Source organism: Muscardinus avellanarius (genome assembly GCF_963383645.1).
Source record: "Muscardinus avellanarius genome assembly, chromosome: 14".
Lineage (NCBI taxonomy): Eukaryota > Metazoa > Chordata > Mammalia > Rodentia > Gliridae > Muscardinus > Muscardinus avellanarius.
This window is the reverse complement of record NC_137800.1, coordinates 25,374,659-25,398,450: the sequence shown is the minus strand read 5'-3', so window position 1 is coordinate 25,398,450 and position 23,792 is coordinate 25,374,659. Positions and strand designations below refer to the sequence as shown.

The 23,792-nt window shown below is 41.2% G+C and overlaps 1 protein-coding gene across 4 annotated transcripts in view; it reads right to left on the bottom strand.

Annotated features, from left to right (window-relative positions):
* The window catches only part of GALNT7 (polypeptide N-acetylgalactosaminyltransferase 7), a gene marked incomplete at both ends in the record, with an annotated part of 155,504 nt that extends 132,422 nt beyond the window's left edge, over positions 1-23,082 (bottom strand). For all 4 annotated transcript variants that reach the window (XM_080710791.1, XM_080710790.1, XM_080710792.1 and 1 more), the window contains one exon: positions 22,957-23,082. In XM_080710791.1, the coding sequence (XP_080566917.1) occupies positions 22,957-23,082 (126 nt within the window). The remainder of the gene's footprint in view (positions 1-22,956) is intronic.
* Positions 23,083-23,792: the final 710 nt, after the last annotated feature.

Sequence of the window (23,792 nt, the reverse complement as noted above, 5' to 3'; positions counted from 1 at the left end):
AATGACAGATTAACTAGAGAAGGGACACAGCTCTTCAGTGACATCATACAGTTCTATGAAGAGTTGCCATTAATATTTTTCAGTGTGTAAGAGGAAAACATGTAACTTTCTGGGTTTCTGTTATAGTAACCAAGTGTGCATTCTAATTAACTAATATAAACTTCAAATATTTTTCACCATCCCTTAACATGCACAAAGAGTCAATAGAGCTAACTGATAGCCTCATCTATATGGTCTGCCCTTTACATATTTCCACAGGGAAAGTCAAGATGGTGGTAGAAATGCTTCCTAGCAGGTAGCACTCGAAGATTTCCTGAGCCATTGAACAGGGAGTAAAACCTTCAAGACAGATTATATTAATTTTGTACACAAAAGTTCCTCAGAGCAAGGAAAAAATATCCATGACTGCTGTGGGGGGTTTCCAAAAGAAAGGCAGTGCTTTCAGAGCCAACTTTATTAGACTAATATTTTAAGATAATTCATTCAATTGTGCCTAGACAGACAAAATTTATCTATGTAATATACGTGATATGGCTTTGGTTTTCATGCTTACAAAGTGCTTATAAAAACATTTATCTGGTTTGGGAGTCCTATTCTGCTATCCCAATGGTATAAAATGAGTTTTCAACAAGTGAAACATAATTTACACACTGGATATCTACCTATTTCTATATGAAGAGATACCTCAGTTATATTTAAAATCATTTAACCCCAACCAAAGACCAGGAACCACTTATGTTGGGGTTCCTTATATAAAATAAATTCTTGTGTGTGGGCAGGGGTACCAAGGGTGGAACCCAGAGGCTTTCTACCTCCAGGCTATACTCCCAGACCTATTTTTATATTTTATTTGGAAACGGGGTCTCACTAAGTTCTGAGAGCCTCACTAAGTAGCTGAGGCTGGCTTCGAACCTGCAGGATCCTCCTGTCTCTTCCTCCCAAGTGCGTGGATTACAAGCGTGTGCCACCACGCCCGGCTAAATTCTTAAATATTAACGGCAGATTCATCAGGCTGGTCTGGCCATGTGCCAAGATAAAAGTGACTGACAAACAGGAATGGTTCTAAGACATCCATTTTAACCGATCAGTAGAATTTTTCTCTAATTGTGAAATATTTCTGTATATGGATATCTACAACAAAACTGGAGTTACTTTCAAATGGGAAGCAATACAGGAAGCCCAACTACTGATTAAACTGATTAAGTTCTTGGAATTTGAGGGTTAATGAACTAAAACAAGGAGTCCTGTTCAGTAGTAATAAAACACTTGTCTAGTGTTCAGGAGACCCTGGGTTCCATCCCCAGCACCGCCACCCTCTCAAAAATAATAAGGGAAGGCCGGGCGTGGTGGCGCACGCTTGTAATCCCTGCGCTTGGGAGGCAGAGACAGGAGGATCGCGCAGGTTCGAAGCCAGCCGCGCGCGCTGGCTTAGGAGACCCTGTTTCCAAATAAAAATGTAAAGACAGGTCTGGGAGTGTAGCCCGGAGGTAGAAGGGCTTCCAGGAACCCCAGTACCACCAAAAAAAAGGGGGGATATAAGGTTAGGGGTGAAGGAAGACTTAGGTTCATTAATGGAAATACTACCATAGACTATGTGCATACATGTGAATATATACCAATGTTAATCTGGGTACTTCGTATTAAGAGAGAGGGAAATGTGGGGGCACCAAGAGTGTGTGCATGTATGTCACTGTCAACATGATTTGCATTATGATGTGAGACTATAATGCACCAATAAAAACACAAAAAATAAAATAAATAAGGAACTGCAGATCTCACCTAGGGAGCCATGACCAGGGAGACAATATGTGTTTGTTAACTGAACAAAAGCCACCAGAGCACTTACTCCAGGAAACAGCAGGAGACCAAGACAACAGGATAAAACAGGGCCACCCCTCCCAGACCAACCAGGAATGCAACCACATGCCAAAGAGTATTATAATCAGTTATAATCATGGACCACAATGAGAACCCTTTCTGAGGTGAGATGATCAGTGTGGACTATAATGATTAAGGGAAGCTGCAGAGAAGAGGTGGAACCTGAACTGATTTTGAAGGATGGCTAGCATCTTGACACCAGCTTATAATGACGTGCATACCTGAACATGTGAGAAAGTTCAAAAACCCAGAATTCAGCAAGCCAAGGTAATTGGATTCCTCTCCTGGAGACAGTGCAGCTGTGCACACAGCTCTGGGCAGTATTATCACCCAGGTAACACATGACTGACTCAAAGTATGAGCAGAGTGCTTGCCCAGGACACTGATGTTCCTTAATGAAAAGTAGATGTTCTTTAAGTAAGTTAATCAAGTCAGCTTGTGGAAGATGAGCTAATGTGCTAGTCTCTTTTTAGCAGGGCTCTAGACACCTAACACACTAAGATACATTGTGAATTTCTGATATAATATGCAACAATCTCTCAACCTTATTGGCTCAAGAATCCTCTTTTAAGACAATTCCTAGCCAGGCGTGGTGGCACACGCTTGTAATCCCAGCATTGGGGATGCTGAGACCTGGAGGATCGTGGTTCGCGGACAGCCTCAGCTACTTAGTGAGGCCCTCTGCAACTCAGTGAGACCCTGTTTCAAAATAAAGAATAAAAAATAGGGCAGGGGGTATAGCTCGGAGGTCAAATGCACCTGGGTTCCATCCGCAGACCCGCAAAAAAAAATTAATAATAATAATAAATAAATAAAACAATTCCTGCCCATACATGTTGGTACAAAAACAGTTCAAGGAGTGCTATTTGATGGCACCGAACCCTGCCTGAGAGAGTGAGCCTGTGTGTAAACTTTCCTGAAAGGGTGAGCCTGGGTGTGAACCTATCTGGTCAAAGTGTTTTTACTTCCCTAAAACACAGATCCTCCTCTATAAAGTGTCAGAATATAAAACTGAGAATATAAACTAGACATGGTGGTGCACACCTGTAATCTTAGTACTTGGAAGGCTGAGATAGGAGCTCAAAACCAGCCTTGGCAAATTTTTTTTGGGGGGGGGTCTGGGATGGAACCCAGGGGCATTTGACCTCCGAGCTCTACCCCCTGCCTTATTTTTTATTCTTTATTTTGAAATAGGGTCTCACTAAGTTGCAGAGGGCCTCACTAAGTGGTAGCTGAGGCTGTCCGCAAACTGCAATCCTCCGGTCTCAGCCTCCCGAATGCTGGGTTTACAAGTGTGTGCCACCATGCCCGGCTAGCCTTAGCAATTTAATATGAGGCTTTCAGCAATCTAGAAAAATCCTGTTTCCAAATTAAAAAAAAAAAAATAGAGTATGTTTGTGAGGTGTCATTTGAAGGTAGAATGTCCCTGGATTCAGTCTCTAGCACCACACACACAAAATTGTGAATGTAGACATGCCTAGCAAAGGATATAGTAACAATTTAATTAAATTATCGGTATTTGATGCTCATCAGTCAATTTTAAGACTAAAATTTGTGAGATGTGGTGCCACATACTTGTAATCCCAGAATTTGGGAAGCTGAGACAGGAGGATCGTGGTTGGTGGTCAGCCTCAGATGAGACCTGCAACTCAGTAAGACACTGTTTCAAAATAAAGAATAAAAATAGGGCTGGGGGTGTCACTCAGAGGTAAAACGCCCCTGGGTTCCATCCCCAGTACCACAAAAAAAAATAAAGACAAGACTAAAATTTGGCTTCCCATAAGCAGGGAGTGACTGTACTGACCTGTCATATTACTACACATAAATATAAGTGTAAATATATACATAAAATGTGTGAATGCATGAATTTAAAATAAGATTCAAAGATATGGGAAAAAAGAGCCCCATCACTGCCCAGTAACCCAATTATACAATAACCAAAAGAAAGGGCATCATCTTTATTTTTAAAGATCCATAATATGGAGAAAAATGAGAAAACACTAAAGTGGTTAAGGTGATTCAATAGAAAGAAAAGCAATCTGAGTCTTCACAAAACAGATAGAACAGGAACAAGACTAATAAATAAGAAAGGAAGCATTTGCTCAACCTCACAATTGACCCCAGCCATGGAAGGGACTTGAATTTCTTAACATGAATTCCCTAGGCAGAAATTTATTTATTTATTTTTAGTGAGTTTTTTTTTTTTTGAAAGTAAATGTTATACATTTAATATGTATTTGATGCCCTCTCCCCCCCTTGTTTCCCTTCCCCCCTCCCGACAATTAATACCCAGGCTAACCTTGCTATATTCATACTTTTATACCTATTTGGAACAAGCCCCTCATCAATCAAGTTCAGCTTCATTCCTCTCTTAGCTTTCCATTCAAACTTTGCTGAGATTTCCCTTCCATTATCTGGAGTCCCTCTGGTATCCCCAATGCTCACTCGTTTGGGCGTATTAGAGGAAACATATGTCCCTTCTCTTTCTGTGTTTGGCTGATCTCACTTAACATAATGCTTTCCAGCACTTTCCATCTTCTTACAAATGACGTGATTTTGTTCTTCTTTATAGCTGAATAGAATTCCATTGTGTGTATTTCCCATAACTTTGCAAACCATTCATTTGTTGATGGGGGCCTAGGTTGTTTCCAAATTTTGGCTATTACAAATTGTGCTGCTATGAACATGGGTATGCATATGTTATTGTAGTTCTCTGATTTCAACCTCTTTGGCCAAATACCCAGGAGTGGTATAGCCGGATCGTATGGTAGACCTATTCCCAGTTTTCTAAGGAATCTCCACAGTGATCTCCATAGCAGCTGAACTAGTTTGCACTCCCACCAACAGTGTAAAAGAGTTCCTCTTTCCCCACATCCTCGCCAGCATTTGCTGTTGTTTGATTTTTTTTTTTTTTTTATGCTTGCCACTCTGACTGGGGTTAGATGGAATCTCAGCGTAGTTTTGATTTGCATCTGCCTGATGGCTAATGATGAAGAACATCTTTTCATGAATCTATTGCCTAAGCAAAAATTTAAAAGCCTTAGAGTATAAAGAAATCACAACTCAAAATTAAGTTGTGAGCCATGGTGGGGTGAAGAATAAGGGAGGGACAGTGAAATCAGAAACTCTCATAAAATAGTTGCTCTTTCAGCTTTCCTGTCACTCAGATGGATTCTGTTTCTCTTCATTTAGTTGTTGGTTTAGCCAGGAAGCACTAAAGTTTTAACAAGTCATATAAACCAACTTACAAAACACAAAGCCATGCCTAAGCTTTTTGTAATGGGGCAAGTGAAAAACAATTTTGCAAATGTGGTGTACATGACAATTTAGGATATGTAATTCCTAGCACACAAATGTTTCTTTTTTATAATTATTAATGTCCTCATTCCTCAAACCATCTTGATGTTAAAATGATCAGCTATTAAGAGAAGATTAAATTATAAGAAGGTATTTATCCTGAAGACAACTAAAATATTTCTACCAAGAAATAAAAAAAACAATCAACAAAGTAGTATATATGCTATTCTCTGTTTCTACATACATTTAAACTTGATCAAGTAATATACCAAATAGTTAATGATAATAATCACTGGATAGGATGAACTATAAGTAATTTTTACTTTTATGCCTGCTTTTATTTTATTCTTCCTACAATAATTATAAATTTATATTCTGAAAAAAGTTAAAGAAAACAAATTATAGTATATTCCACCTTTCCTATTTTAAAACACTGGCTCATTAGAAGATACAGCTTTTAAGGAAAGGATGACAATATTCATCCTTTCGCTTATAATTCAAAAGACTGCATCCACGGTAAATCTACATAAGTATTTTTATTTTTTTAAGCACTCTGAAAACTATGTGCTAATTTATTATGCTTATTCAAGAAGGAAGTGAAAGAAGAAAGGGAAAATAGCAAGTATAAAACTGCAAGTTAAGAGGTCCCTAGAAGCCCTGGAAGCTTACCTGGTGGAAGCACAGAGCATTGGCAGGAAGTAGATGGATGGCATGTCTGAGCAGATGAGAAGATGGCGCTGCAGCAGGTGAGTCACTAGGCCACGCTCATGAACCAGAACAGTGATCGCACCAGGATTTTAACTCCTGTCAGAGCCCAGGTGTGCTTTAACTATATAATGTCAGTTTCTATTTTTTAATCCACCAGCTTGTCTTTGGGGAGCTACATACTACACAATAAAGAAAAATTAAACATAATTTCTCCAGGATATTCAGTATTCGTGGGGATTAATATTCATGGCTATTGACTGATTGGGAGGGCTTACTGGGGATTGAACCCAGGGTCACTCTACCTCTGAGCTAGACCTCAGCCCTATTTTATTTATTTTGAAATGGTCTTGCTAAATTACTGCATGCTGACCTTGAATCCTCCTGTCTCAGCCTCTCAAGAACTGGAATTATAGGACTGGGCCACTGAATCTGGCTTTGATCTGATTATTTTTAAAAAGAATAAGCATGTACATAGTTTTAATACCCTCACCCTTCCTACTCCCCAACTCCAGCAAAGGATTAGCCTAAGCCTCAACTTTAGCCCCTCCTTCTTTGGGGACAGTACACACTTCTTCATCTGTGATAGCTCATGTTCCCTGTCCCATCCCCATGCTGCTATTACTATAACTTTTCTAAAAACCTTCTGAATTAATTATGGATATGTTTGAGTTTTTCGAAATCCCAGTGAAACAATAAGAAAATCACTAGAATATCACCTTATCCCAAACCACGAGATCACTGAATCTCTTGAACCTAAAAAGAGTTTATATCTCTTTATAGACAAGTACACAGTTCCCTTAAGAGAAACTCATACAGTTTACATAACTGCAAAACCAAGAGATGGGTAGGCTCAAAGACTTGTACGAGGAAATAAAAAAAATAATAATAATTCCCAGTAGAGATTTAACTTCCACTACTTCCTGGTAACTAGCTTACAATATGAACTTCTAAATTTGGTATTCCTGAGCTGTAGGTCCCTTCTACTGAATGCCAATACATTTTAATTCACTGAGACAGGAAGCATTTAAAGAGTATTATAAAATCATATAAATACAGTACAATATTCTTATAAGATCTGGGATTTCTCTCAATGAGATAACTATAGTAATGAAAATACTAAATTCCACTAGCTTGCATTCCCCAAAATGAATTTTTCCACTTTCTTCTTACTTGAGACATTGATCTTCACTGCTGGTAGAAATCTAAACATCCAAGAGACTTTGTCCTTTCAACATTGCAGGTGCCACCTGGTCACCGTTCACTCTTCACCTTTTTATTTTTTTCTGAAGAGCGCTGTGCGAAGCTGCTGCAGACCTTCAGGGAGTGGTGAAGGGCATTCAGCCAAGTTGTGTCTCCTCTGGCCAAGGCAACTGTGACTTCTATGATAACAACCACACTGAAATGTAGCAAATCTCTCCTATGTTTTGCTTCAACACAAACCAGCGAAGCATAGTGGGGTTTTTGTCATACTTTTTACCTTTTGTGGCGTCAGTCATCTATTACCAATATGTTTGGCTTTTGGTTTGTTTTTGTTTGTTTTACAGTACCGGCGATTGAACCCAGGAGCATTCTACCCCCAAGATATATACCCCCAGCCCTATTTTCTTATTCCTTATTTTGAAACAAGGTCTCACTGAGTTGTGGAGGGCCTTGCTAAGTAGCTGAGGCTGGCCACCAACCCACAATCCTCCTGTCTCGGCCTCCCAAGTACTGGGATTACAAGCGTGTGCCACCATGCCTAGCTACCAATGTTTTTTAAGTGTACACATATCTTAAATAAAAATAACTGTGAATAACAGTACCGGTCCATGGATATTGGAAATAAAATAAGTGAATGAGATATTTACCTAAATCGAAAGCACTAGGAATATATAAGAAATCTGACTTAATAGGGCACTGTATATTTTCTGATCTTTTTTACCATTTAAAAAATGGTTATCGTGTGAAACTGTGACAAGTGTACCGATACTTACAGTATTGAGGAGAGAGAGAGAGACATACATTAAAACTTCTGTGATCAACTTTCAGAATACTCTTATTTCAAAATACCAACAGCACTATCCCAAATGAGGGTTTTTTTGGGTAACATTAAATCTGTAGTCCTTTGATTGAAAGGAGTCTTATGCAAGAAAATCAAATTCTCAATCCCCCAGCCCCCCATTCTGAGTCCTGCACTGGAGATTTTGCTTTCATTATTTCAGCCTTCTTGAGATCTGTGGTATTTTGCAGGATGAAATAGCCTTGTAACGCAATTTATTTATTTTTGAAAGGGAGGCATCGGAAAGGAGTCACGGGGCTGGGGGACCGGCACAGACATCACACGGAGCAAAGCATTTTAAAAGGCTCATTACCTCCAATTTTAGAAATGAAATTTCATTTTCTCATTAGCATTGCCTCATCACAAGATTTACAAGGTTCTGTTATTTTTAATTAAAAAGAATCAGGTTTAAAAAAAAAAAAGAATCAGGTATATTTAGGAAATTCAACTTCTCTGTGCGTGTGAGAATTATAAGTAACCCGCTAAGCTCCTCACTCAGAGGCAACAACATGCTGTGCACCCAAATGGCAGACTTGAAATTCCTGTCTCCCTGTGGTCAATAAAATACAGCACTGATGCTTCTGACCTTGAAGACTCATTCTCACATTTATTACCCACTAGTACCCAATGAAACCAACCAATTACTTGACAAATTCCAGGCCTCATAACGAGAATCCTCTATTCTAAGGGAAGAAAACAAAACAAAAACCCAGGTAAATCTATTTGAGTTATTTCCATGAAGAATTGTTGGAACAGAAAAAAAAAAAAAAGCATCTCAACCCATTAGTAAAACAAAAATACTGAATAAATATCTGTCATCTTAAGTTTTCTAATTTTTTACATTTAAAGAAGCATTGACTTTATAAGCCCTTCTAAGGCATAAATCATGACAGGAGACATGTTTACTTTTAAACACAAGTACTTGTTATTTAAGCCAAAGAAGAAGATGCAAACCACACATACACACACACACACACACACACACACACACACACACACACAGTTTCAAGCCATCCATTTTATCTTTGGAATGTGATTATTGCCAAAGTGTAACACACATTTTTACATTTTCATTTTGCTTAGTGTTACCAGTTAATTGAGCAGAGGTCAAGGATGATAACTGTGTCTTATAAAAGGTACTGTACCACAATGAAACTGTTGTAAGACTCTCTGGCTGAGATCTTTTTTAACCCCTACAGGCTACTCGAACAAGAGTGGCTGGCCTTATTCCTGTGTTAGTAATGAAGGGAAAATAAAATGAAGCCTCACTCATTAAAACTTACTGATCCAATCTTTGAACAGGACATTGGGAAAAATAATCTGAGAATATCCAGCAGAACATATGTATTTTGACCAATACTTCAGATGAGACAAGGAGTTCTTTTCTCAAGGTAAGAAAACAGTTCTTTTTTCCAGCTGGACCTCAAGAAAGGCCTGGTATTTTGGGATCTATTATGTTTGTAGGCTGATACCATTCTTCAACTCTTCACTGTGCTATTATGTACCCTACATTTATTTTAAGATAAAAGTGTACACATGCCATGATTTAGCAGCTAAATTTTAGCTACAAGAAGAAGAGTAAGCGCTATCTTAACTCATCCTAAAAAGTGCATTTCTTTAAAATATTGAGGTATTTAGAACTCATTCTCTTTTAGCATATTTTAAAATAGAAACGTTTAGAAAATTACTTGTTAACCGGGTGTGGATGGTGCATGCTTGTAATCCCAGGACTTGGGAGGCTGAGACAGGGGTCTCACAGGTTCGAGGCCAGTCTTGTAAGACCCTCTACAACTTAGTGAGACTCTGTTTCAAAATAAAAAATAAAAGATCAGGATGGGGATGGAGCTCAGTAGCAGAATGCCCCAGGGTCCAACCCCCAATAATACACAAACATACACACACACACACACACACACACACACACACACACACACACAGAGAGAGAGAAAGAAAATTACTTTTTAAAAGTAATTTTTTTCATCTCCCTAGACTGTAAATAACTTTATTTTAATTGCCCACCACAATAGAAACATTCGCCTCCAATCTTCTTTGACAGACATTGAATTTAGAATTTCCTCTGAGGCCATCACAAGGAACAACAGTTAATGAAACTGCAAGCCTATATTTCCTTATTCTAGCAGACTTCTGCTTAGGTGTTAATATATAATTACATATTCCTTCTTTTTGTTTGTTTATATGGTATTGGGAATTGAATTCAATTGAACCCAGGGGCATTCTTCCTCCAAACTACACCCCTAGCTCTATTTTTATTCTTTATTCTTAAGTTGCAGATGGTCTCACTATAAGTAGCTGAGGCTGGCCACGAACCTGCAATCCTCCTGTCTCAGCCTCCCAAGCACTGGGATTACAAGCATGTACCACCATGCCCAGCTCAATTATATATTTCAAGTGATCAAAATTTTCAATCTTTTTTTTTGTGTGTGTGTGGTACTGGGGTTCCTGGAAGCCCTTCTACCTCCGGGCTACACTTCCAGACCTATATTATATTTTTTATTTATTTGGAAACAGGGTCTCTTAAACCAGTGCGACTGGCTTCAAACCTGCGCGATCCTCCTGTCTCCACCTCCCAACCGCGGGGATTACAAGTGTGCGCCACCACACCCGGCAAAAGTTTCAATCTTGACAGTGACCTTTTAGTTTAGAAAACTAAATATTACTAGTAGAAAAATCTGTACATATAGAGTAGTGCAAGAGTTTACTCATTTCTATTCCATTACTCTAAAAGGCACTCTGTAGTAATTTATTCTGTACCATAATTGAAAACATATTTGCCAAAAATCTAGTGGATTTTTGTTCATTTTAAGTTATCATGGAAAGAATAAGCAGACTTTTGAAAAGGGGGCTTAAAATACTTCCTTAAAAAAAAAAAAGATGTAAAACACTGCAAACAGATTGTAAAGGAAACGAATACTAAGACTTACATGACATACCTTGATGTATTAAAGATTAAATTATTAATTCTACAGGATTAAATTTTAAGAGGAATTATGGTCAAATTGCCTAATGAGAACTGCTTGGCAAAATACTAAATTTTATAGAAGAAAAATGTTCCAGGGTTAGGGGTATTTAAATATGCACAATTAAAATGATATGTAATGGGGCAAGTATTTGAGATAGTTTTGAAATAGCTATTCAAAGTATACACACGCTGCTATTAACAAAGAACTCTGGTAGAGTATAATTAATGTATTGCAAGGTAAGTTTTTCTAGGCAAATATTTTCCCTCACAAATACACATTACTCTTAGAAACATTAAACAATCAAGCAAATAAAACCTCTTAATTGATTTACCTCACTAGGCTATTCCAGAGTCATTTTTGAAATGTTTATACAATCGACTATGAGCTATAAATCTAACTACAGCTAGACGCTCCCCATCACGGTCCTCCCTTCCATGCTTTATATCTGCACATCTTTACCCAGATATCTTTGATATATTCTGGCACAACAATGACATCTGTACGATTTACTTAGGTGTACTGGTAGTTTTGTCTTATGCCAGTGCTGTAAGGTTGCATTATTTTTGCAGATATGTATATGAAGTATTTACTTCAACGGATTAAAAAAATTTAAAGTGCAATAGTAAATCCTGACAAGTAAAGACCTTCTAGAGCACTCCACACATCAGGAGTTAGGACTTCATTTATGCAACGGTCAGCTGTATCTTACTGTTCCTTTTCTTTTTTTCTATTTAGCTTTTCTAAAATATATATATTTATATATTATATATAATATAATATATATTATTTATATAAATATATAAATATTTATATAAATAAATATATAAATATAAATATATCTATATATAAATATATTTATATTAAAAATATATAAATTCTCCCATAAGTATGAAGATACTGCATTGATGTCACGACATCATGTCTCTACAGGTGTTAATTCCTAAAAGTCTGTAGAACTGCTCAAAGTGTCTCTTAAGAATCTGAGGCTACTGTTTCATCATAGTAAGAGACCCAGAGACTGTGGGTTTGTTTTTTTTTTTTTTTTTTTTGGTGGTACTAGGGGTGGAACCCAGAGGCTTTCTACTTCCGGGCTATACTCCCAGACCCATTTTATATTTTATTTGTTTACAGGGTCTCACTAAGTTGCTGAGAGCCTCACTCAGTAGCTAAGGCTGGCTTCAAACCTGTGCGATCCTCCTGTCTCAGCCTCCCAAGTGCGGGGATTACAAGCGTGCGCCATCACGCCGGCCTGTGGGTTCTTTTAAAGTCAAAGTTTCCAGCTAGAGATGGAGGTAGGAGTTCATAGTTATAAAAGCTACTTACCCACTTTGCTCACATTAAAGAGAGCATCTTATCATACTGTTTTATTTTGTTTTGGGTTGATATTTTTATTATAAGGGAAATCTGAAATCAAAGAGAATAAAAAAGTTTAATAAATACAAATGCACCTGGGCATAGTGGCACATGCCAGGCCTGTAATCCCAGCACTTGGAAGGCTGAGATAGGAGGATCGCAGGTTGGAGGACAGCCTCAGCCAGTAGAGAGCCTCTCATTAACCTAGAAAGACCCTGTTTCCAAGCAAAATATAGAACAGGGCTGGGGCTGGGATGTAGCCCAGAAGTAGAATGCCTCTGGGTTCCATACCCAGTACCCCCCCACATACAAACACAAACACACACAAAAAAAAAAAAAAGGGAAAAAGAAAAAAATAAATAGAAATACTGCATACCCACCTTATATCAATGATCCCCAAACAAAGTTTTGGCAGTTTCTCAGTTAATGCCTATTTAATTAATACCAAGACCTTATTCACATGATCAGTGAATACATAGTTTTTACAGTAACTCAATATGTAAGCACTAAGGCATATTATGAAATAATTTCATAAAAGAACTACAAATGCTAAAATTAAATCTAAGCCAGATAATAATTGAGCATGTTGAGTTTGCTACTGAAGAACGTACTGTACCTCTTGAGACCCTAATGTATCCCTCAACCCAGGAAACAGATAAAAACTTAAAGGTGAAAGATTAGTTCATCTTTTCTGTTTTCATATAGAATGGTTCCCAATAGTGTGTGATTTAATTTTAATTCATCCAGTTTAAAATATTCTTGGTAATAACAAGTTTCAATTGCTTTGCTTAGAAGCCTATTAACAGACTGGTTGGTATTGATATAATACTGTAGTTAATTGTACCTTCTAGACTTGGGAAACCAGACGGCTATATGGCAATCCTATAAAACCTAATTAGATAATGCAAAGCTAATTTTTTCCTCAAGTTACAGTGTACCAGTTCTTGTATCCAGTGAACTGAATCAGGTCTCCCTGTCGGCAAGTTTAAATGCTTCTCAGGAGCAACATTTTAAAATGCTACGACGGCTGGGGAGCCCAAAAGGGAATTTGTAATGAAGCAGCAATGAGAGCATTTCTCATTTTGAAATATTCAGGATTCTCAGCAAATGAACTAACTGAAAGTTCTTCCTCCAAAAAGACTTAAGCCGCGGTCGTTGCAATTCAAGTTGTCTCCGTATAGCTTTCAGGTTCATGGGGCTGAGCTACAAGTAAATGATATGCCTTAATTTTAAAAATTAAGATTACTGAAATGCTAAGCATACAGTGTTGCTATCTGACTTTTTTTAAAATATAAGTCAGTCAAATTGTATTAAAAAACTAAAGATTGCCTAATATCCTCATGATAAAATTTTGTTTCCAAGCCAGGCTTGGTAATCCCCGCATTTGGGAGGCTGAGACAGGAGGATCACGGTTCGCAGACGGCTTCAGCTACTTAGTGATGCCCTTTGCAACTCAGTGAGACCCTGTTTCAAAAAAAAGAGTTAAAAATGGGGCTGCTGGTATAGCTCGGACATAGAATGCCCCTGGGTTCCATCCACAGTACCACACACACACACACACACAAAAAAAAAAAATTTGTTTCCAACTTCAAATATTAGACTTTTTTAGTTGCAACTTTATAAGTCACTGGGCTTCAGACTAAAAGAGTCCCCAAAATATTAATATGTGTAATAATCATAATATCTAGTATATATTATATGTTATCATAACTACATTATTAGAGGTCAACTTAAAATACAAATTAGGCACCGGGGGTGGTGGCGCATGCTTGTAATCCCCACGCTTAGGAGATGGAGACAGGAGGATCGCGCAGGTTCGAAGCCAGCCATGCTGGCTTAGGAGACCCTGTTTCCAAATAAAAATATAAAAAATAAGTCTAGGAGTGTAGCCCGGAGGTAGGAGGGTTTCCAGGAACCCCAGTACCCCCACACACACAAAAACAAATTAGATATGAGTCTACACACACACACACACACACACACACACACACACACACACGGTTGGGTAGGGCAAGATGGAGAGCCACCAAATTATGATTGCACAGAGAGAACAAAAAGGGATCAAGTTTCTCTTAAATCATTATGGTTCCCTAATCAAGCTCTATCCCTTCTATTTGGTTTTTCCTCTAGTAAAAATGACTGGAACTACTTTCTCATCTGAACCAGTTGTCCTGGGCCCCAATATTTACCAAGATGCCACTGAAGATGCTACCTTGTCCCCCGCTCTCTAGAGTAGTTTAGAAGTAGATAGTGCTGCCATAGCCACCTGCTGTATCCTTTCTTAACCTGGGCTTTCTCAGAATTGTAGCAGCTGAATTTGGTGATGGCCCTGTCCCACATTTTTTTTTTTTTCAGTACTGGGGATGGAACCCAGGGGCATTCTACCTCCAAGCTATATTCCCAGCCCTATTTTTTTTTTAATTCTTTATTTTGAAACAGGGTCTCACTAAGTTGCAAAGAGCTTCACTAAGTAGCTGAGGCTGTCAGCGAACCACAATCCTTCTGTCTCAGCCTCCCAAATGCTGTGATTACAAGCGTGCACCACCACGCCCCCCCGCCCCGCCCCACATTTCTATGGGTCAGTATTCAGCTGTAATGCTCCTGAAGGTATCAACATGCCTCCTTCCACATCTCATCAAGCACGAGTCTTCCTCCTCTGCCACACTGGTACACTGGGCAATTCTACTTCTGTAATCGTTCTCTTCTTGTATTCAGCTTCTGCGTCCCTCTCCTAGTTCAGTCTTCATTTTATTCTAGAGACAATTCTCTCTTCACTGAAATCCAGCCTGTACTTTGCTTCCAGGTTTTTCCTTATAGCCCAACTCTGAGCATTCACAGCTTTCAAAGTGTTTCATGGCTCAGATTTGATTTTCTTTGTAGGATCCTCTTTTCCATTCCTGCCTTCCCGCGTCTTCCATTCATAAACCCCCAGGACTGCCATGATCTTTCATGCTTTTGCACCCACTGTTCCTCTATCCTCATACTGTCAATCTCTCGGATGGTACCCTGCCCCTGTGATTCCACAGGTTCTAGTGGATTTAGCTATTACACTTCTTGACTTACCAGCTACAATTGTTTATTTGCACATCTGGGCCATGAACCTGTGGCCCCCCTAAAAAACAAAACAGCAGCTATTACTTGTTTTATTTATCTAGGACCATGGATAGTAGGTGAAATAACCATAAATTTACTATTCAACCCAGACACTTGTGAGAGTGAAAGGATTTAAGTGACCGAGGGACAATGAATGTAAAATAAAACAAATAATGGCGATAATAACAAACCACAGAACCTGCACTTCCCTCATCTGATTCCTGGCCGCACCTTCAAGCTCACCAACCACACTGTCCTCCTTTCTCCTTCTCTAGCACTGCAGCCTCATTCCAAGGATACTGCACTGCCTGGAACGTTCTGCCCTCAAGATTTACAAGACAGGCTTATACTCATTTGTTAGGCTTCAGCTCACCCATCACCTTCCTGGACCTTCCCTGAGCAACCCTCTCTGCCCCATTTTCTTCATATTATCCTGCCACATCTCTACGGTGTTTATCTGAAATTATCCTGCTGTTTACATATCTCCCTTTTGATGTACTCCTTGAGAATTTGTCCAGGTTGTTAAAATGTGTAGCTCAGGGTCAGAGAGCATAGCTCTGAAGTCAGAACACTTGAGGCTGAATTCTAGCTCTACTGCTTACTAAGTCAATGACCTTGGCCCAAGAGTTCACCTCTCTGTGCCTTGGTGGCCTAATCTACAACGTGCAGATTAGCTCAAACTTGCATTAGGGGATTGTCGCTATGATTATACAAGATAACACATATGGAATATTTACCTGGCCAAAGTGAGGACTCAATATGTGTAAATTACTATTGTTATTATTGTGTCCTATTCCCCACTATCACCAATACCTAGAGCGAGAGCACCTGGTAGTCATTCAATAAATATGTGACATATTTGTTAAGTGAATAACTGAAGAATTGATAAGTAAATGAAGGTCGCTGTTCCATCAACCCCATTTCAAAAGCCTCTAGAGAACTACTCTAACTGCTGAATTAATAAAACCCCAACCCACCAACCCAGTTCATTAGCTGAACGTTTAACTCCCTTCAGTGTACCCAAACTTGCTTCTCCAGGCTTTGTGTGTGTGTCTCAGTTATACAGAATGGTGGGTTTCACTGTGGCATAGTCACACATATGTAAATACGCGATTTATTCCACCACTTTCACCAGTAAAACTGGACTTCTTTCGGTTCACTATATTCCTTTAAAATGTTCTTTCTTGCATCTCTACCTGGCCAAATCCTACTGACATTTCAGGTCTAGCCAAATTCTATGCTCTTTTACTGTTTTCTTCTCTGAACACACACCTCCTACAGCTCTGTTAGAACCTCTTTTTTATGACTGTAACATATTCACATAGCTTATCTCTAAAAGAGACCAGAGTCTGTGTCCTTGTCCCTGACATTTTTTATCTCCAGGGTCCAGTCCAGACCTCACAGGAAAAAAGCTCTCAACATTGAAAGAAGAGAAGATTGGTGGTTGGGAGATGTGAAAAGCTCTCTCTTTCTCTCTGTCCTTTGTGTGTGTGTGCGTGCACATATACATATATGCACACATTTATGTGTGTGCATGCACATATACACATATATATGCATACATATATGTGTATGTGTATCATTGCTATCATTACAGTCATTTACTGTGTGACTAGTAAGTCAAGACTTGAGCAATAGCTTAACTAAGTCAAAACCTTTCACCTCCTTCACTGCATGCTTATCTCCCATGCCTAGAGCAATGGATAACACTTGAACACTAAAAAATATCCAAGGGTATAGCTCAGTGGTAGATTGCTTGCCTAGCATGTGTGAGACTCTCAGTTCAATCCCCAGTAAAACACACATACACACACACACACACACACACACTCTCTCTCTCTCTCTCTCTCTCTCTCTCTCACTCACACATATCAATATCCATATTTAAAATATTTTAGTGAGTGAATGCCATGTGTATAATATCAAATATACCTCCAAATTCTTACAAAAAATCCATCCACATCTGTATTACACCTTCTCACCCATCCCTTTCTTCTGACTTATATAAAATAATCATAAAAGCATTCCTTTCATAGCCTTTGTTGATTGTATCCTAGAAGTTTTAAATTTGTAATTTAGTTACTTTTCTCCTGTCAGATTATATATTCAATCATCAGGAATGATAATTAGAATTCAAAATAGGAACAGACAATTATCTAGTTTGAAGTTGAATAATCACAATCATTTTCCTGTACTCAGTAGCTACTCAAATCTTGCTGACCAACTACTCTTTGTGTGTGTGTGTGTGTGTGTGTGTGTGTGTGTGTGTGTTACTGGGATGAACCCAGAGGCATTTTACCTCTAAGCTACATCCCCAGCCTTATTTTTTATTCTTTATTTTGAAACAGGGTCTAACTAAATTTTGAAGGGCTTAAGTAGCTAAAGCTGGTCTCGAACCTGCGATCCTCTTGTCTTAGCCTCTCAAATACTGGGATTACAAGCATGCACCACCATGCCCGGCTTTTTTTTTTTTTTTAATATAACTATGTAGTTAGAATGTACATATATTCTGTTCGCAAATGGCTCAAGCTCAGATTTTTGCTTTTCATTGATGACACATGCCTTTCTCTTTCTCCAATGTATTGACTGACCTAATGTGACTTATACAGAAACCCAAATTGCACCCCTCATCTTCTCTCCTATTCCATACATCCAGCTTAAGCACAAAATAGTGATCCAAATTCAACTGTCATTCAAGACGGTTTTTATACCATGTTTTTAATAATTGCACCATTCCCAAATGGCTATTTTAAACCTTTTCTTCCTATCAGTTTGACTGTTAACAAGACACATCCTTGTGATAAAGCTCATATTTCTAAGGACTAAGGAACAGAGTTTTCTCAATTAAAAAAAAAATTTCCCCAAGTAAAATATGAGCCCTTGAATAGGGACATTCACTTTAGATTTTCCCAGTATTTTCCATGGGGCCTTTCTGAGGGGGAGATAAGAGAGAGGCAGTAGCAGGGCTGATACCCGACCTTATTTAGACACGAAATGGGAATTGTTGTCAACAAATAAAGATGAACCACAAATAAAGCAATTGTTAGGAATTCCATCAAATACTTTCAATGTCTAGGCCTATGGGGGAGACATAATAGATATACTTTATGTTGTTTGAAAAAAAAGTACTATGTGTCTTCCACCAACTCAGCACCAAAGAGAATCAAAGATATGCTCCATGAGCAGGAAACATGAACTCTGCCTCTGAAGGGCTCAGGCAGTGGTCGGAAGCCTTGTTTGGTTTAGAGGAACCTCTAGGGAACAGGAAAGCTTCTGATTCTCAACCCAGGATAAAAAATGCCCATGTAGACAAAAGTTTGCATTCATTTCGGGAGGTCCATAAACCTGGACTTCTTAGACTTAATGATAAAAGATTTTGATAATGATGGTGATGATGATGGTGATGATGATGTAGTAGGGGTTTGGAGGGTACAAGGTTGGAAACAGCAAAGAACACTAAAACCATCCTGAGACATGTAGCCCCAGAAACCAAGAGAACAGTGATCACATGTTAGACATTATACTTTTGCTAAGTAACAGCTGCATCCCTATTGGCATAAATGAAGTTTGTATTTTGAGGTGAACTCTCATGGTCAAGGGCAGTGCTCATCAGTGACAGAAAATGATCGCTTACAACTGATCATTAGTGTTAGAAAATGACTTTGGTAAGTTGGAACTTGACTGTAAAGGACAGCCCATTTGGCCACTAATCTTCTTTTAAGCTATATTTCTTTTAAACCTGTCAGTTTGTTTACAACATAAAACCTCTTAGTCTAGGAGTAGTTCCTAAATTAAGTCCTACTATATATGTCCTGTACCTGAGTGCCATCTGTAGCCAGAGTAGCATTTGCACATAAAGAGAATCATTAGTTTACACACAGGTCTAACCCGTACTGAACATTTTAAGAGATCCAGTGAGGCTAAAGATCTATCAACATGTTCATTATAAATTTTCAGAACATTCATTCAAGGCTAAATCCTAGTGAGGACTGTCTAAAACATACTATAAGTAGAAACTTTCTGTACTTTGCAAATCTAAACAGATGACTTTAATAAATGTCGACCTTAAAATATCTTAAAGGACAAAACCAAAAACAAGTCTTTCCTTAACTGTAAAATACAAAAGAAGGTGGGCGTGGTGGCGCAGGCTTGTAATCCTTGCTCTTGGGAGGCGGAGACAGGAGGATCACACAGGTTCGCAGCCAGTGTCACTGGCTTAAGAGACCCTGTTTCCAAATAAAAATATAAAATGGGTCTGGGAGTGTAACCCAGAGGTAGAAGGGTTTCCAGGAACCCTAGTACCACCAAAAAAAAAAAAAAGAAAAAAAAAGAAAAATGCATAAATTTGTTTTCATGATGTAACACTGTTCTCCGAAGCCTTCTGACATCTTTATTCCCATATCTAAGCATCAAATCTTAATGCCTTTGTGCCTTTAATAGGTCTTGAATCAATTTACTTTCTTCATCTCCACTACTATCTGGCCAACCCAAGTAATGTCATATGTCATCATAACTATTATAATTTCCAACAGGACTCATACTATCTGCTCTACAGACCAATGCATACTCCCTGCATGCATCCAGGGTAGTCTTTTCAAAATATAATATGATCATGTGTTTTCCCTACTGGAAATCCTTCAGTGGCTTCCCACTGCTATGAAGATCTAAATCCTTACCATTGTCTACAAGACCCATCCTTACCTTCGCAGTTTTGTGCCTTTCCTCTTACTCTCCATCTTCCAACTATACTGATCTTCTAGTACATGACTTCATCCATGCCACTTACTGCTTCAGGACCTTTGCACTCTTCCCACCCATTCCCAACTTTACAACTCCTCTTCTTCAGATCCCCACATGTCAACGCCAAAGTCATTTCTTCAGATAAGGCTTTTATGACCAAGCTCCGCTATTTTCTTGCCTTCTATAGTTTCTCTTCACCACATGCAGCACAGTTTAATATATTGCATAGAGGCTTAGTTAATTTTTTTTTCATTAGACTGCAAGATAGTTAAGGATAAGATGTGTTTCCTTAAGAATTAGCACTATACCTAGTATACAGTAGGCACTCAAAAATGTTTGAACAAATCAAGGAAAACAGCCACACAACAGAATATGGCTGGAACAGTATGGTCATTTTTCACATCATTCAGCCTGAAGAAAGAGCACGAGGCTCAGAGACAGGACGGAGGTGAGAAATATGTTTCTCTTATCTCGACTCCACAGAAGGCAGACTTAAAGCAAAGAAATAGTCTTTATTTCAAAGAAATAGGTAAGTAAAGACCAGGACTTTAATATCTGGAATATTAATAGTAAGAGACAAAAAGGGGGACAGGGTGAAAGGGGGCCCAAGAACAAGCCTATGTTTGCTAAATTGAATTAGTCCAGCCTTGGCCATTTAAAGGGATCCCAAAATATCCATGTCTTTGATCAACATCAAAGAGAAGCAGTGTTCGCCTGCTTGGATGAAAGTGTCTGCAATCATAATCAAGTAAAAGGGAATCTTTTTCGGAATCTTCCCTGACTCAGTCTTCTAGCAGTTCAGTCTAATCTGGAAACTCTTAGGTTAGCTTTTGTTAACTGGAGGCAGTAGTCTCTTATTTGCACTCCGATGATTGATATGCTATACCTTAGATTACTATTTGTCTAGAAAGTTAATAAAAGGTTTTTGCTCTCCTGATACCTAAGCATTCTTTGTAATGTTAATTATGTTGGTAAGTCTCAAAAATCTCTTATCTGGCAAATGATAGAAATGACAGTAGATCCCCTAACAAACTTTATCAAATAAGCTGGGTCAGAAACCAAAGTATCACCACCTCAAACAATCATCATTACATAGACATTATGGCTTATTACTTAGCAGCATTAATGATTTTCACCACTTTTTAAAAAAGACTCAAGCAATTGAACTCCAAGACATTCTAATTATGACTGGGTTTGTCCTTTCTTCCTCGATTTCTCTCCCTGGAAATGGGGACTCACATTCCAAGCTATGTAAAAGGCCTTTTGATTACTTCAAATATTTTCAAGCAATTGCCATATTCATTAATCCTGTTAATAAATCATTTTGAGAGCAAAATCATAAAAAGGTCACCATCACCCGTTAAGAGCTGCAAAAACATTGAAAAGAAAAATTTAGCTTGCATGGATGCACACACCCGTAATCCTAGTACTAAGGAGGCTGAGACAGGTGGATGGCAGGTTGAGGTCAGCCGTGACAACTTGGTGAGACTGCTTCAGAATAAAAATAAAAAGGGCTGGGGGTGTGGCTCGGAGGGCAAATACCCCTGGGTTCAATACCCAGTACCAAAAAAAAAAAAAAAAAAGGAAGACGAAAAGAAAAACTTGATATGTTTCTAATCATCAATTTACAGGACTTCGCTGGGAGTCGGCCCCAGATATCACAAAGGGATTCCACAGCACTAACTTTTCAAATTCTGAAACTGACAAGCTGAGTTGCAACACAGGCAACAACTGATAAGGGGACCTCCTCCTAAGATTCTCTCTCCCTTGACGTCACCAGCCTATTCACTCAACTTCCTTAATGCTAACTTTCCGGAAGAAAAAGTTAATAAAAGAAGATCACTGGTGCAACGCTGATCACATTTGCAAAAGGCACTTAGCTAGAGACTCCTCCTACTGCTCCTCCGCGGGTCGGGGAGACCAGTTGCCCCTCAAACCTCCTACTCCCGGGAGCAGCTGGCGGGGCAAGGGGGCGCTCCAGGCTCAGGGCTGGGCACCCAGGGGGCGGCCACGGTTCATCCCGGGGGGCGCGGGTCAGGCTGGGGACCCAGCTGCGGTCTCGCCTGCCCACTGCCTGGGTCGGTGCCGCCGGAGCGGCTCTGCGCGGGGTAACTAAAGATCGGGAGCGCCTGACTAAGCCCTCCAAAGCCAGAGAGTGTCAGCCCTAACACCCGCGCCCGGGCGGCAGACGGATCCGTCCCCGCGGAGCTGCAGGGAGGGAGCCGGGCCAGCCGGGGCAGCCCGGCGCCGGCGCAACTTAGTTTTCCAGCTGGAGCTACAGGAAGAGGAACTGGCCGGGCGTCCCCGGAGCCCCGCGGGGCTCCCCCGGCCGGGGCAGGGGGCAGGGGGCAGGGCGAGGCCTCGGCGGCGCTTCGCCCCCGGCTGGGGGCCGATCGCGGGGAGGCGGCGCTCCCCGCGCGGGCCGGAGGCGGGGCGCCGTCGGCCTCCATCCCCGCGGGCCGGCGGGGGGCGCCCCGAGCCCAGAGCACCCGGGACGCGCGGCCAGGCGGGTCCGCGCGGGGCCTGGTCCACGGACCGCGGCGCAGCTCCGTCCTGCAGGCCTGCGCGCACAGGCCGCAGCCTGGACCCTCCGCCGCCCCCGGCCCCGCGCCCGAGGCTCCCGCGCCGCCCGAGCCCGGGCCGCGGCCGCAGCGGCAGCGCGGGCGAAGGAGGCGCGGGAGGCAGGGGCGGCGGGGGGCGGGCCGCGGGGACCCGAGGGCGCGGGCAGGGCGGGCCCGGCGCCCCCTCCGGCCGGCGCGGCGCCAGCGCCACCTGCGGAGCGGCCGCGACCCCGCCGCCCCCCGCCCGCCGCCGCACACGCGCGCGCAAACAAAACAAGTTGCCGGAGGGGGCCGGGCGGCCACTCACCCTCATCCTGCTCTGCGGGCTCCGCTCGTCCGGCCGCGAGGACAGGGAGGACCAGAGCACCACGAGCCCCAGGAAGCTGCCCACCGCCAGCAAACTGCGTAAGAGGAACCCGATCTTCAGCCTCATCTTCCTCCGGCGGCGAGAGACACACAGCCCGGCGCAGCCGCCGCCGCCGCCGCCGCCGCGCGCTCCCTCCCTCCTTCCCCTCCTCCGGCTCTCCTCCGCCTCTTCCCCCACCCCTGCCGCCTCGCCCGCCGCCCTCGCCGCCGCCGGCCCTCTCCAGCTCCGGCACTCCCCTCGGCTGCACCTTCCCCCGGCTCGTCCTCCGCCCCCCGGCCTCCGTGCAGCCCCGGCCCGCCTGGCTCCACCTGCCCGGTGCAGAGCCGCCCCCCCCCTCGGCCCCCGGCTACCTTGCAACTAACTTAACACTTTCCCGGTCTAGTCTGCAGCCTTTGCCCTACAGCGCAGCACCCTTAGAGCTCCCAGGTCCCTCAACTTTTAGGGTCATTATGGACCAGAACTCGGCCCTGCTCCCCTGTGCCCTCCAGGATGCCCCGAGCCTAGAGAAGCTCCCGGTGCACAGGCTCGGCCTGAAACCCACCGCCCCGGACCCTGCCGAAAGGCTTGCAGGAAGCTAACCAGGAAGGCAGGGCTACCGCTGCCGCAGCAGTAGCTCCACGTGGCTGATTTATAGCAGGGAGAATTTTTTTTTTTTTTTTGATCTTGCTCTTTCACAGGGCTCCTTAAGGAGGTGGATTTGTAACTGAAAGGCCCAGGTGAGCTGTGCAAATATCTCTGGACTGGAGAGAGAAGCTCACTGGGAAAGCCAGTATTAC